The sequence below is a fragment of the Sturnira hondurensis genome, unplaced genomic scaffold (assembly GCF_014824575.4).
Source record: "Sturnira hondurensis isolate 20B ecotype Veracruz unplaced genomic scaffold, ASM1482457v3 Scaffold0014384, whole genome shotgun sequence".
NCBI classification, from domain to species: Eukaryota; Metazoa; Chordata; class Mammalia; order Chiroptera; family Phyllostomidae; genus Sturnira; species Sturnira hondurensis.
In genome coordinates this window covers 19,626,426-19,640,540 of record NW_028087015.1, presented here as the reverse complement: position 1 = coordinate 19,640,540, position 14,115 = coordinate 19,626,426, and the positions used below count along the sequence as shown (strand labels likewise).

The following is a 14,115-nucleotide window of genomic DNA, read 5'->3' as shown; positions in this document are numbered from 1 at the left end:
TAATTGAAGTAAGGACCCTTAGCTCTGAGCGATTATGTCTCTCTGCTGTTTTCACAATTATTATCGGCCTCTCCTTGGACTGTGAGCTTCTGGTGGGTGGAAGTCATATCCAGAGAGCTTAACAATGTGCTGGGGACATAGTAGGTAATCAATAAACCTTAGAGTGAATTTGAGGAATATACTCCCTAAAGTATTACATACATACAGCAAAGTGCACACATTTGCAATGCACAGTGAAGTTTTATATAGGTAGGCACAGATGGATAAACATAGACGATGATCCAGATAAGCATTATAGAACTTTCTCCAGTGGCTCCCCTGACAATAGCTTTAAATGTTCTGAAGATGAGCCCCACCCAGCTTCCACATGCTTCCACCAGCGGCAGACTCCAAGAAGCTGTAAGATGCCCTGATTCATCGAAGGATTTAGGATGGTGGAGAGGGATTTTATTCCAGACAAAAGCAAGAACAGAAGGGGATTAGAGAATACAACATTTAAGAAATGAAAATAGCGAAAAGTGAGCATAAACAATTACCCTTCTTCTCTCTCCCCACACTCACTGAGAAGCACCAGTGCCAGTTTAAGGCCTGGTTTGGAAGGTTTCAGGATTTCCTGTCACCCCCTCTTGGCTGCCTTTACCCTGTCCCCAAGTGTGCTGTGACACAAAGACCAGAGTGACACGGAAGTACGCGCAGTCAAGGCTTGCCAAAGCTCGTCTGATACACGCAAAGCATTCAGTCTCCACAAGGGTTCCGGTTTCCGAGCTCCCCGCTCACCTGTACCTCCCACGTGAACCTCGCCCCCCACCCCCAGACCTACGTGCATTTTGGACACAGATGACTGTGCCCACAGCCTGAGAGGGGATGCGCTTCCCACACCCCTCCGCCCCAATCGCTGTGGTCTGGTGTTTCCTCAAATGTAAAAAAAGAGGAGGGGAAGATGCTCTTTACTTGACCCACATGGGGTTTTTTTTCCCCCTTCCTTTCTCAATCCATCATCTATATCATCATGTTTTTCTGAGTCCTACAGTCTTCTGGCTGTGGTTGGGCAGGCTGTCCCTGCAAAGCGCACAGGGCCAGTGCGACGCTGGGGCTGAAATCCGCGGTCAGGGGAAGGGACGCTCCGTAAACCCTCTAAGGCTGCAGTATGGGTGAGCAGTGGCCCTGGATTGAGAAAGTGAGAATGTCCAATTAATTCTGCCCGAAGCTCTCACTCCCTTTTAGATAAGTAACCGGGCAGCGGTCCTGTCCTTCGCCCTTTCCACAGCTAGAAGGGAAAAGGGGTCACGCTCCCTTGGCCCCCAGGACCCCGCCCAGCTCGCTCCCACGGCGTGGGGTAGGCTGCCCAGCCCCTCGGCGCCCGCCGCCCCGCCTCTAAGCGAACTTGGCCGCACCCACTTCCCCCGGGAGGCGCCCCTGCCGCGGCCAGGCTGACGTCACAAGGCACCCAGCGCCGGCGCCCCGTGGTGCGCGACCCGCGCGGGGACCGGCCGCCCTCTCGGCGCCGACACCCAGGCGCGCCCGCGCGCGTGCCCGTCCCCGCCTGGAAACGCCGCTGAAGATGGCGAGTCTGGCGCCCCTGGAGCACGCCGAGGAGGGATGCCCGGCTCCGGCTGCCGGGGAGCAGGAGCCGCCGCCGCGGGCTCCCCGGGAGGAGCTGGGGGAGGAAGCGCCGGAGGAAGAGGAGGCGGCTGTGGCTGCCGGGCTGCAGGTGGAGGAGGCCGCCACGGTGACCTGGCTGCTGGGGGAGCCCGTGCTGTGGCTGGGCTGCCGCGCCCACGAGCTCCTGAGCTGGAAAAGGCCGCTGCACACCTTGCTCGGCTTCATCGGGGCCAATCTGCTGTTCTGGTGAGATCTCGGGGCCAGGGCGGGTGTGTGTGTGTGTGGTGGGGGGACTCCTCGGAGGACAGGTGACCTTGGGGCGTCCAGGGAGGGGAGAGTGAGCGCTGGACGCTGCGAAATAAGAAGTGTCAGCCCTGTCCCACTTTCTTGGTCACCTTTCTGAACAGGTAGACACCATTTCAACTTTCCTCCAGATGCACTTTCCTGTAAACAGTTGTCGTCCTCCTTGCGTGTGTTCAGCAGGCGAGGTGGTCGGCTGACCAGCCTGCACCTGTACCTACAGATGTGCCCAGCGTGCTCAGAAACGTGGGCTTTTGCTTTCTAAAACTCGCAGGCTTTGACCTGCTCCCCCAAAGCATGCCTGAGCAATCGTGTTTGAACTTGTACTCGTTCTTGCACCCCCCCAGCAGGCGTATCTGAACCAGCTTGGGTACAAGCTCAAGACTGCGACGCCCTCATCAGCTATATGAGATGGGCACTGAATGATTTGTTTTTCCGTTCCCTGGAGGGTTGGGTTTACTATCTTTACTCCCTGCTGAGAAAACAGGAGGCAACCAGGTGGATTATGTACCTCACCCCCGCCCAGGTGTGCACAGTGAGGAAAACAGTCGTATTTTTTAGGTGAAGCACAGAGAGAATACATAGGAATGACTATGACAAGCTCCCAATCAACAGGTTTGTCTCTATAGAGCCCTTCACCAGTAAGGACAGGGGAAGTGTCCTGCTGCTTCCTTGAAGGACAGCCCTGTCACCTACTACCAGTCTGAAGGAGGGCTGAGAAAAGTCTTATTTGTTCACAACCCTGTCCTCGTAGCAAGCATGACCCACAGGGTGCAGAGGAAGAGCTTTGGCAACAGAGATCTTGTTGTAGGACAGATTCCTTAACCTTGAAGTTAGGAAATAAGTGCAGGAAACGTACACTGCCTGCCATTGTCTAGGTTAATTGAGCAACTCAAAGAGGGTTTGGTTCCCCCCCGCCCACCCGTGCTAATCCTGGTTTTCTCTAAAAACTGGCTGTATCTTACCAGGGCCCCTGAATTTGAATTATTTTTACTTTGGGTTTCTTGGCTGTCTGCATCTCTAGAGCTTCTTCCAGATTTCTCTCGCCTATTATGAAATTATGTGAGCACTCAAATTAGGAGGATATATTGTGTTATGCTAGATGGGGCAACAGTTCAATCATCTCAGGGCTGAGACTCACTCATTTTACCAATGTGGGGCGTATTTTTAAAAATTCTCTTTCTTATTTTAATTTTTATTTATTAAAAAATAGGTAATAGGCCCACAGTTGAAAAGTGTAAAGGTACAAAAGGGTAACATTTTCAAAATAGCTTTCCCATGTCTGTGTCTGGCTACCCGGTTTCCTCCCAGGGGCAGCCAACACTACCCGTTCCTTGTCTCTTTCCAGTTCAGGAAATTCACAATATTCCACCCAAACTGTAGAATGCTGCCTGTGTGCTTCCTCCTCTCAGTGTATCTCGGCGATCACTTCCTTGTTCTTTGTCAGCTGTACAGAATTCCATTGAAGGGATGTCACAAATTACTTGACCTGTGACTGACGGATGGACTAAGGTTGTTTCCAAACTTGCTATCTCAGTGTTCAAGCTAATGGCTCTGTGCATACAAGCATGTCTGTAGGAGGAAATCTGGGAAGTGGAATGGTCTGGTCAGGGGGGATGTGCACTTGTAATTTTGATGGCTATCACGTGCCTTCCTTGGAGTTCTACCAGTTTAAACTCCAGCAGGCAATGAGTGTGACTGCTTGTTTCTCTCCACCCTTGCCAGCAGCATTTTATCAAACTTTTTGATCTTGCAAATCAGATAGGTGTAAGGGGTATCCCATTATGGTTTTAGTCTGTATTTCTCTGAGATTGAGCATGTTTCCTATGTTCAGGGACCATTAAAATCGTTTCTTTGCATTATCTGTTTATTATTAACTTTTATCCATATTTCTAGTTGAGCCATTGGGCTTTTTTTTTTTGTCGATTTGTAGGAACTCCTTTTATATTAAGAACCTTAGCCTAATTTCTGTAATACGAGTTGCAAACACTCATTCTGTGATGTATCTTAATAATGTATATTGAAAAGAATGACTTGGAGATAAAATAATTGAAGGCTTATTTGGTATTATTCAAGAGTGATGTCTTCTATTTTTTAATGAGTGTTATGGCGAGGCAAACGATGACCAGTCCATTTGTATCTTTCTGTTTATCTGTTTTTCTTTCGTCTCCTATTTGCAGAGTTTACATTCCATGCATGTATTTTCTTTGACAGAAAAATAATAGTACTGCATTTTAAATTCTGAAATATTTGTTAAATGGAATTTCTGACTCACTCATTAATTTCATTAAAATTTTGGACTCTTTTCCCCTTTGTTGTTTTGGGGTTAAATGGTTTTTGAGGATATCATTTTCTTTATATAGTGTACTTCTTATTAAGTGGTCTTAAGTGATGATGTTCTCAGATTGTGTCCCAGTAACTCTAAAGCTCTGTATTTTTTTGTGAGAAAAACAAGATCAGTGTTAGAAATCTGAGGAACCTAAATTGTGTCTTAAGCAATAGTGATGATATTTTCACTTTAATTGGTGTTATTTCATGTGCGTGGAAATTAACTTTTCAAACATATTTTTTGAATGATTTAGTACCTGGTACCAGCAGTAGCTCTCAGGATTCTGGGTTTGAGTTCAAAAGCTCTGACATGTATTACTTGCCCATTATTTGACATATTTTAGTGCCACTCAGGATAAGAACCAACGTTGAGACATGACTGTAACAAATGGGTGGAACTCAAGGCGTCCTGAAGCAGGTGTGGTGGAAGAATCAGAAAAGGGTAGCTCATTCTCATGACATTTCAGGGGAGTGCTGGCATTGTGGGTGGAAGAGATTGTGGGGTCTTCATAAGGAGATCCTGCTCGGACCAGACCTTGATGGACAGGCGTGTTTGGGAAGATCTAGTCCATGGTCAACAGCCTTCCAGTCCTAAAAAATTGTACCTGATATTTCCATGCCGAACTGATGCACTGCACATGGATGGGTAGAGAGAAGTGGGGAAGATGAGACCAGCTAGGTGGTTTGGAGGCACATGTGGGGACAGTGGGTGCCTCGAATGTCATATTATGTGTATGGACTTGTTCTTTTCTTTAGGCAATGGGAACAAAAAAATGCCTCTTTAATGTGCCCATAATATTTTAATGGATAAGTAAATTGTGCTCCATTCATTCCTACCATAAGATACTATATAACAATTAAAATAAACCACAGTGATAGGCAATGACATGGATGAGTTTTACAAATGTAATTTCAGACAGGAAAAGGACATGTAATATGTGCAGAATGATTCTGTATTTTTTTAAAGTTTCAAAATGTGCAAAGTAAACAGTATTGATTCGGCATATACACATAGGAGATAAAGTAAAACATTCTTGTCCCTGACATTGAGACAGTGGTTGTCCCTGGGAGGAGGGAAAAGGTGTGATCACAGGGGGACACCTGGGGTGCAGGCAGCATCGTATTTTCCAACTTGGGTAGCAGGTACATGGTGTTCAAGTTAGAATTATTTGAAAACTGTGTACATATATATTCTTCTATTACCTATATAACCTTATGGAAAATGCTAAAATACTAAATAATGCTAAAAAATAGTATTCACTCAAAGCTCAAAGGAGTTTGATAAAATACAGATCACGTACAGTGTTTGGCTCAAGAACAGGGTTTCCGCCACCTGAACTAGACTGGGTTACACTCGATGGCCTTTGGGCTGTGTCTCCCTTATTTTACCAACAAGGGACATGTTTTAAAAATTCTTTCTCTTGATTTTACATGTTATTTATTTTTAAAAACTAACTAATACAGCCTCACAGTTCAAAAGTTTAAAAGTACAAAAGAGGAAACACTTTGAAGGATCTCTTTCCCACAGCTGTCCCTGGGCACCCAGTTTTGTTCCAGGGGCAACCAGTGACAGCCACTGGCAAACACAGCATAGAACAGAATGAAGCTACCCCGACTGGTGCAGCTCAGTTGTTTGGGCTCCATCCTGCAAACCGGAAGGTCCCTGGTTCAATTCCTGGTCAGGGCACGGGCCTCGGTGGTAGGTTCAGTCTGTGGTCAGGGTGCGTACAAGAGGTAATTGATCAATCCTTCTCCCCCTCTCTTTCTTCCTCCCTTCCCCTCTCTCTAAAAGTGAATAAATAAAATCTTAAAAAAATATATAGAATGAACCCAGGAAAACAGGAAATGCCCATTTGGTTTTGTTTTTAAAGAATTCACTTTTTGCCACGTACTGTTCATGAAGTCCAGTTAGATGTCACACCTCCGTAACAACAAAGGCGAACAGGAGCATTTTGTCTCTCCAACAGGTTTCTCCGAGTCCCTTTTCTGTCAGCATTTGCCCCTGGGGCCTCATCTGCTTCCTGTCACTACAGATTCTATTTATCTTCCCCCAAATTTCGTATACGTAATACCACATACTGTGATGTCTTCTGTGCCTGGCTTTGTTTACTCAGCATAAAGTTTGGGGGTTCACCCCGTTGTGTGTACTAGTTATTCGTTCCTTCTTATTGTTGGCCAGCTTGCCACTTCTGGGATGTGCTGCAATTTGTTGATGCATTTGCTGGCTGATATTCATTTGGGTTGTTTTCGGGGTCAGCTGTCGTGAATAAAGTCATTGAAAAACTTCAGGCAGAAATCTTTGGGCAGAATGTCTGTTTCTGGTGAGAGGAGAGGCAGGCTCTGACTCATGGTTTGTGTGGCCATTCGACAGCTGTACTGGACAGGCAAGGGAAGGAGCAAAATGCCCCTATTCTCTGTCTCCTGGCTGGTCACAGCACTGAAACTGGGTGCCTTCCAGTGCAGCCTCCCTCGTGGGGCTCGCTGTCTCTGCAGCCTAGAAAGTGCCCCGATGTGAGGCAGAGTGGGACCCACAGTGGGAGGCTGGGTCATACAGAAAAGTCCGTGCGTTGGGCTTTTCCTGGGAGCGCCTAGCATTGCGTGGCATTACCTTCCACTGGTGAGAACAACGCAGCTGCAACCCAGTGCTGTGCCAGAGGTGACCGCACAAGCCCGGGAGACCTTGGGTACCGTGACAGGAACTGTCACAGGCTGGGCACCTGTTCGGCCAGGACTCCCAGGGGGCTGGGAGTCCTTGGGGTGCTGTTCTCTGGAGTTGGTTTGGAAGGTTGCAGGGTCCAAGTCTCACTCGGCATGAAGAGCCCCTCTAGACTATCGCCGATGGCCCCTGTGTTCAGGCTTGTGTTAGGGCAGCGCCCTCAGAGTGCTCTCTCACTGGCAGCTCATGGGCATTGCCTGGGCACCTGTTAGCGATACTGGGCTCCATGTGGCATCTGCGGGACCAGAATCCCTGGGCGTGGGGATTTTCTCCAACTCCCCAGGTGACCCAGTACTCCCGCTTGAAAAGGCCTGACTGTGTTTAAACCCCTTCTGGGGTTCTGAGCTGTCTTCTCCATGAGGCAGCGTTTCCACTGTCGGAAAATGCTAGGTAGCAGATCGTTTCCTTACACCGAGTTAAGCCCATCTCTGGGTGATCTTGGCAGCAGGCCCTGGTCCAGGCCCCCTTCCCAGCAAGTCCTTTGTCTGTTTCAAGGTTCATTCTGTTTGTTCCTGCTGAGTCTTCTCCCCAGCTGGAAGATCCTGGGCTCCTTCCACTCAGCCTTTTCCAGGCTCTTCTGGACATGCTTATGTTTATCTGTATTCCTCCTGAAGGCAGCATTCCTGAGACGGTCTGACCCATGTGTGCTCCCCCACCTCCTCCTGGACAGCATCCTTCTACTCATGCAGCCTGACGTAGAATTTCTTTGTTCCAATTGCTAGTAACTCCACTCCCTCTGACAGCTGCTGTTATGGGCGAATGTTAGACTCCCATCAGACTAGACTTGTGTGTATAACTGTGTAGCTATGTGTACACAGATCTAAGTCGTCAAACTCCAGTTACTAAGGATGTTCACATTTAGCACCTCAATTAAATCTAACAGCCTCCTGATGAGGCAGGTCTTGTTCCCTTTGTATGTAAGAAAATGAGGCCTATGGAAGTTAATTCGTTATCACAGCTTACTTCGACCTTTACTGTTCAGTCACAAATTTGCAGTGATAGAATTATTTTTGCATTTGCACTGCCCAGTGCATGGCTACTACTCCCTTTCCAGACCTCCATTCAAAAAGTCAACAATTACTTATTGTCTGGGACATGCCGACACTGGTCTAATGCTAGCGATGTAAATAACAGTAAGATCCCTTTTCTCTTGGGGCTTATATTCTAGTGGTGGAAATTGTGGGAAAAGACAGTGCTAGGAGAATTTGGGTGCCATGGAGATAACTAAAGCAGGGCCGGGCCAGGAGTAACAAGGAGGCACTGTTTTGCTGGTGTTTGGTGCTGGACTCTCGGTGCTGGCTTTCTGTTGGCCCCTGGGTGAATTAGGGGAGTGAGCCCCCCGGGGCTGGAGACCGGTGAGGAGAGGCGGTAGGGATGGGGAAGGGCAAGTGGACTCAGGAGGGGCTCTGGAGGGGAAATCAGGAGGACGGAACGGATTCGTGGGTGGGAGAAGGGAGACAGGTGGGGAAGGAGGAGTGCTGGAATGGACTGAGAGGAGGCTGCAGCATGTGGGGGTGGTGGGGGAGGAGGGTGACAAGCCCAGGGTTAGGGGTGTGGATTTGATGTGCCCATGGCCGTCAAGCGAAGTTATCTAACAAGTCCCCACAGGGCCAGCACATGGGCCGATGCTCGGGGGGCAGGCTGGGTGGGAGTACAGATTTGGGTCTGTTGGGGGTGCAGGCTTGGGGGGGGTTGTGAAATTTCCTAGGGAGCACCTGTTGGGTAATAGGAGAGAGAGCCTGAAAGAGGGTGTTGAGGAAGGTGACATTACCAGGGCAGGTGACCCCAAAGAGCACCTTTCTCAGGAGACTTAGAGCATGGTGAGTCCCAGGGAGAGCCGTCCCGGAGACGCCCAGTGAGGTAGCAGCTGAAGCCACCAGCTAGCATTCAACTGGCAAGTGCCCCCTCCTGGCCTTTGTGAGGGCAGTGAGGGCAGTGTGGGCAGGGGCATGGCCTTCCCAATTATACCGGATGCTCCATTCCCTGGAGGACAGGACTCTATCCTGCAGCCTCCCCCCACCCTCAAGGCCCTGAGGGGTTTGGTCTTCAGGTCAGCTCCTTCTTGGCAGATGCGAGTTCAAGCAGTTTAGGAAATCTGTGTTCTCTAAGGCCTGGCTTTAGGGCCTGTGGAGACACCCTGTTTTGAGTGTCAGAGGCAACATTCCACCTGTGTTTCTGTTGGACTCCTGGAGAGTCTCACTGCCCTCTACCCAGCCACCCCCCCCCCCCCCCTNCCCCCCCCCCCCCCCCCCCCCCCCGCTCTTCAGAGGCCTGAGGACACCCCGGCGGTGCTCTGAAGGACCCTGGGACCTGTGGGGATGGAGGTGATGCCATAGGGGAGGTAGAAAGACAGAGGGCTAGGCTTGGAAGGGCACTTCTTTCTCTAATACCTCAGGACCAAGGCGTGAAACTGCAGAGGGATCCCCCATCCCCCTCCCGACACCCCCCTGCAACGCCCCCATGCCTGTAGTGGGTGTGGCCAGGAGTCATGGGCCAATGGCGACCCATTTCTCTTTGAAGGAGGAGGTTGGTCTGAGATTGAAGAGGTTGAGAGAGGAGGAGGCTGGCTATGTCTTTCAAGGGGAAGGATAGCAGGAAATCACAAATAATTGCGGGGAAACACCAAGTGACATTGTTTTCCTGGCTTTATTTACTTCACTATGGGCATTTCTACAGTGAATACAATTTTATCAGGCTCCTATATTTTCTTCTTTGTTCTCATAGACCATTTTTGTCCCAAATGAATCTTTATTCATGGAATAGTGCTAAATTTAGTGTTGTGGTCAGCCGTATGCTATATTACATTAACAGTAAATATTGCACAGGAAATTTCCCATTTGCTGAAAAAACAAGCTCAAAAATATTGATGGTATCCACATCCCTTTACAACATGCTTTTAGGAGAATAAAACTCTTAAGTGTTTTCAGAGATTTTTCAGAAAGATTTTCTACAGTGCTTTGTTCTCTGCTCATTTCAGTTTATTTGGGAAGGAAATCTTTTTCTCTCGGGATTGAAGGTACCACTATCCAAGTGACAACATGTTGGACAAGGTGTGGCCATGTGTGTGCTCCAGGTGGAACCACAGACCTGGGAGAAGGGGCTGGAGCCACCGCGAGCCAGCTGGCTTCCCATCTCTGCCCAGACACTGAGTGAGCCTTTCATTGGAAAGATAAACTCAGGTGATGCTGAGTGGTCACTCAGGTGTGGCCATGCAGGCCCCCCTGGGTTTCTGGATAAACTGAATTGGCTGCTGTTATAACAAGCTGGTGTTCTTTTGACAAATTTTGGGACACACTTTCTGCGACCTTTCGTGATTTCACTTGGTGATACCTGCAGTGATCATTGACTTTAACAATGGCCATTGACTGGGGTCTTGCTTTGGGGCACTTGGCCTAGTTTTATCTTATTTAATTCTCATACCACCCAGCAGGGGTCATTGCCCATTTTGTAGAGGGGGATGTTGAGGCTCAGAGCATTTAAGCCACGTGCCCCAAGACGATAGTATGTGATAGAGATGAGATTCCAACAAGTCTTCCTGTACATCCTTCTCTCATCTACTAGACCCACCTGCAAAGGGGAGGTCACAGCATAAAATGAATGTGATGTTATATGGTTTATAACATAAACCATATAACACTCTCTCCTACAGGACAGAGTGAATTTATTTCTCAATCAAAACATGTGCTGCCTCCCGTATAGATAGCTAGTTGTCTCTTGCCTGCTTTTGGGAAAGAAATCTATTTTTCCAAGTAAAATTTTGTCACCAACCACAGCTCCCCTCCACCACCTCTGTTGTCCATTTTCCAGTGTTAATTATAGAACCCAAGATGCATCTCTCTCAGCTGTGAAGTGGTCCAGCTTTGTCATATTTCAGTTCCCTTTTGTGCTTGTGCTTTTGGCTGGAGGACGGCTCTTTCTCTCCAGGTGAAAGTCGTGTGGACTCCCGCATCCTCTCGGGGCTGCCCCGTGTGGTGGTGTAGAGTAGTCCCTACAGTATGTGTACTTTGGGGTGTGAGCCCAGGGGCTTTTAGTGTTGGGGAGGACAGCTTGTCTCTAAGGAGCGTTTCTGCCTACCCTGGGGGAGGGGAGCAGGCTGCTGCGCTGGCCTTGGTGTTGGCTTTGATGGTGGATTGAGGGTTGGGGGATTGTCAGGGGAGCTCAGACCATCCTGCTCCTCTTCTGGCTCATCTGCAAAGACTCCCTGCTGTGTGTGCAGCTCTCCTGGCCCTGGCCTGCTCCCTCTGCCTCTGAGGCTCTGCCTGTCCCCACCACCTCTTCCACAGCCCCTTTGCTGTCATCAGTCTCCTGGTCACCTCAGTGGGTCGTCCCTGCCACCCTCTCTGGGTCTTGCCTGTTAACTTCAGTTTTTTTAGATCTGCTTGTATCTTTCATGGCATCTGGTACAATTGGAAGGTGTTTTTTTTTCTGTTGGCTTTTGTTTCTAATTCTTAGGAACGTAGTAAAAGTCTGTTGACTACCAACTAAGAAAAAAATCAAAGCTACAATTACAGAATGTGTGATAAATGATGGGGCAAGTGCCGCATATGAAATCAGTCACTCTCTACACATCCATGCTCTCTCCCTCTTTCTCTCTCTGTCAGGTTAATTAATCCCACCGGACTTTCAATAAAAACACAGCAAACTCTTGTCCCGCCTCTTTCCACTCCCTAGTGCTGTTTCTCAGAGCAATTATTGTAAATTTTCTGCTTTTAGTTCTATTTAGGCTTTTTTAAATAATATCCTCAAAATGCCATTTCTTTTTGTTTTATGTTTATAATTTCTTTAAACATTTCTGAGGTGTAATTGACACATAACATCATATTAGGTATACAACATAATGCTTTGATATTTATGTACGTACATTGCAAAATAGTCACCACGATAAGTCTAGTCAAATGTGTCACTCTATGTAGCTGCATTTTTTTAAATGCCATTTCTTGACTAATCAGTCTGAGACATTTTTTCCCTCCCACACCAGTTTGCATACACACCCTGCTCCTCCTCCATCTGCTCTAATGAGGTCACAGTTTGGGGGTTAATCGTTATGGCCACGTAAGCATTGTTTATGCATGAACTAAGGAGAATGCCCCCTTTACAGTACCTTGCTCGTGCAACTTTATTTTGCTACTGCTGTTAGCATTTTTTTCTATTTGATCTTTTTAACTCTACCATTTCTAGAAAACAACTTACGATTAAAAGTCCAACCTGTCCGGCTGACACTTGAGTTCCTCTTTTTCGCCCTAATCCTTGGAGCCGTCCCTCTAGGGGGTCTTCACCCTCCTGTCCTGGTCCAGTGTGATGCCCGTGGGCCTGCTGTTCTCTCAGGACACCGGCATCCGCCGTCCCGCCCCTCCTGCCCTGTGTGAGAGCCAGCACTCCCTGGCCTTGCCGCAGCAGGGTCAGGGGGAAGTCTGCAGCCTCAAGAGGGTGGCCCTCTTTCCTTCTCCTTTAGAGTATTTATGACGGTTTACAGTTTTTTAAAATGTTTGTTCTGAGTGTCTCATTTCTGTTTGTTTTTTTACTAGACTCTTAAAAGGCTTTCTTTTTGGACTCTCTTCCTGGACTCCTCCTTGGTGAGCTCCTCTGTGAGAGCACAGAGGAAATGCATGTTTGGAGAGTGTGTGTGCAGAGATGTGTTTATCCCGCCTTCCAGCTGATTGCTGGTCCGGTTGGGTTTAGAATTCTGGGTTGGAAATAATTTTCTCCTAAAATTCTGAGGCGCTGTCCTGCCTCTCTCCTCTCGCACTCCAGGGTTGCCTTTGAGCCGTGGGACACCTTTTCGAGGCCTTACTGATCTCTTGTAGGTGATCGGAGGCTGGTCCAGCTATTGGTTTCTGATTGTTGATACTTCGGTAAACTGAGAATTCGCAGACTGCTATGTTAGTTATTGCTGCTGCTTCAGCACTTCAGGGCAAGCCAAAAGCATCTCTCTGTGGCTTTTATACTTCTAGGACTCAGTGTTTGCCATATAAATGCTGCATATGACTTTTGGTCCTATTGCATATGGTTCATCGTAGGACTGTGGACTTGAACCTGTGGACTTGAATACAGGGCTTCTGTGTGCATCCAAGGGGTACTCACACAGAACACATTCTGAGTGGAGCCCTCTGGAGTTGTGTAGCAACCCTGGCTGGGTGCTATGAGCTTTGCCAAGTCACACTCTGTGGGGTGGATGTCAGGCCTGGAGGAACATGTGTCATCCTAGAATAGCCTGCACCTAAATGCTAAATGAACCGAAAGTTGGGGTGAATTTGTGCCTTGACCTTGTTTGAATGTGCTTATGACACATACCCTAACTTGTCATAGACCAGGATGTAACCAAGATATATGGAGTTGAAAGAGTGTGTCTGTTACTTACGTTTTAGGTTTGGTTGGGAGCTTAAGGCCACATAGGTGTCACTCTCTGCCGGTCAGCTTCCAAAAGCACCCTGGCACTTCAGCTCACGTTTTGCTGGTCTGTGTAACACTGAGGGAAATGTGCATCCAGAGTAGCAGATTTCAGAAAGAGAATCGTAGAATAAACATATTGAAATCATGTAGGACCCCGAGCTCCGCAGTACTTTGAAGGTATTGTGCTAACCTGTATTTCCGTATTTCCAGCAGCTGATGGAAGATACTTATTTCTATGATCAAGTTACACCAGCCCTGACCTAGTAAACCAGGTTATTTGTTTTGTTAGCAGCGGAGATGTTTTTTCCCTTTCAAAAGACAGCGTCTGTGTGATGAAACAGAAGGTAGGGACTTGGCTCCAGCTTCATCATCACCTCATTTTTTAGATGAAGAAACGGAGGCCCAAGTCCTTACAGTGAGCTGGTGACAACATAACCCATCTCAGAGCCTCCTGACCCCTTTTATAAAACTACGCTGCTGAGTGTTGAGACAAGCGTGATGAAACTTAGGTTGGGAAACAAAATAATTGTGTTCCCAGGTGCCAGGTGCCCAGGTCTGATTTGCTGGTCATTGTGGAAACTGGACCCTGTTGATCTGTGTCTCTGGTGGTCTTGAGAGTCTGGAGCAGGAGTATTGGCAGATCTCCCCATGAGTCGCTGGGACCCTCCCAAGCTTCTACCTGTGAGCTTCTGACCTCACTCTCTTTCTGTACCCCATCAACAGAGCTGATATTGTTCGAAGTCATTTTTGACAAAAGGAGACAACTGAGCACTTTCTCT

At 48.0% G+C, this 14,115-nt stretch overlaps 1 protein-coding gene across 1 annotated transcript in view; it reads left to right on the top strand.

Moving 5' to 3' along the window:
* Nucleotides 1-1,561: 1,561 nt before the first annotated feature.
* RETREG1 (reticulophagy regulator 1) overlaps nt 1,562-14,115 on the top strand; it is a 113,351-nt gene continuing 100,797 nt past the window's right edge. The window contains exon 1 of the mRNA XM_037063034.1: nt 1,562-1,848. Coding sequence (XP_036918929.1) covers nt 1,562-1,848 — 287 coding nt within the window. The remainder of the gene's footprint in view (nt 1,849-14,115) is intronic.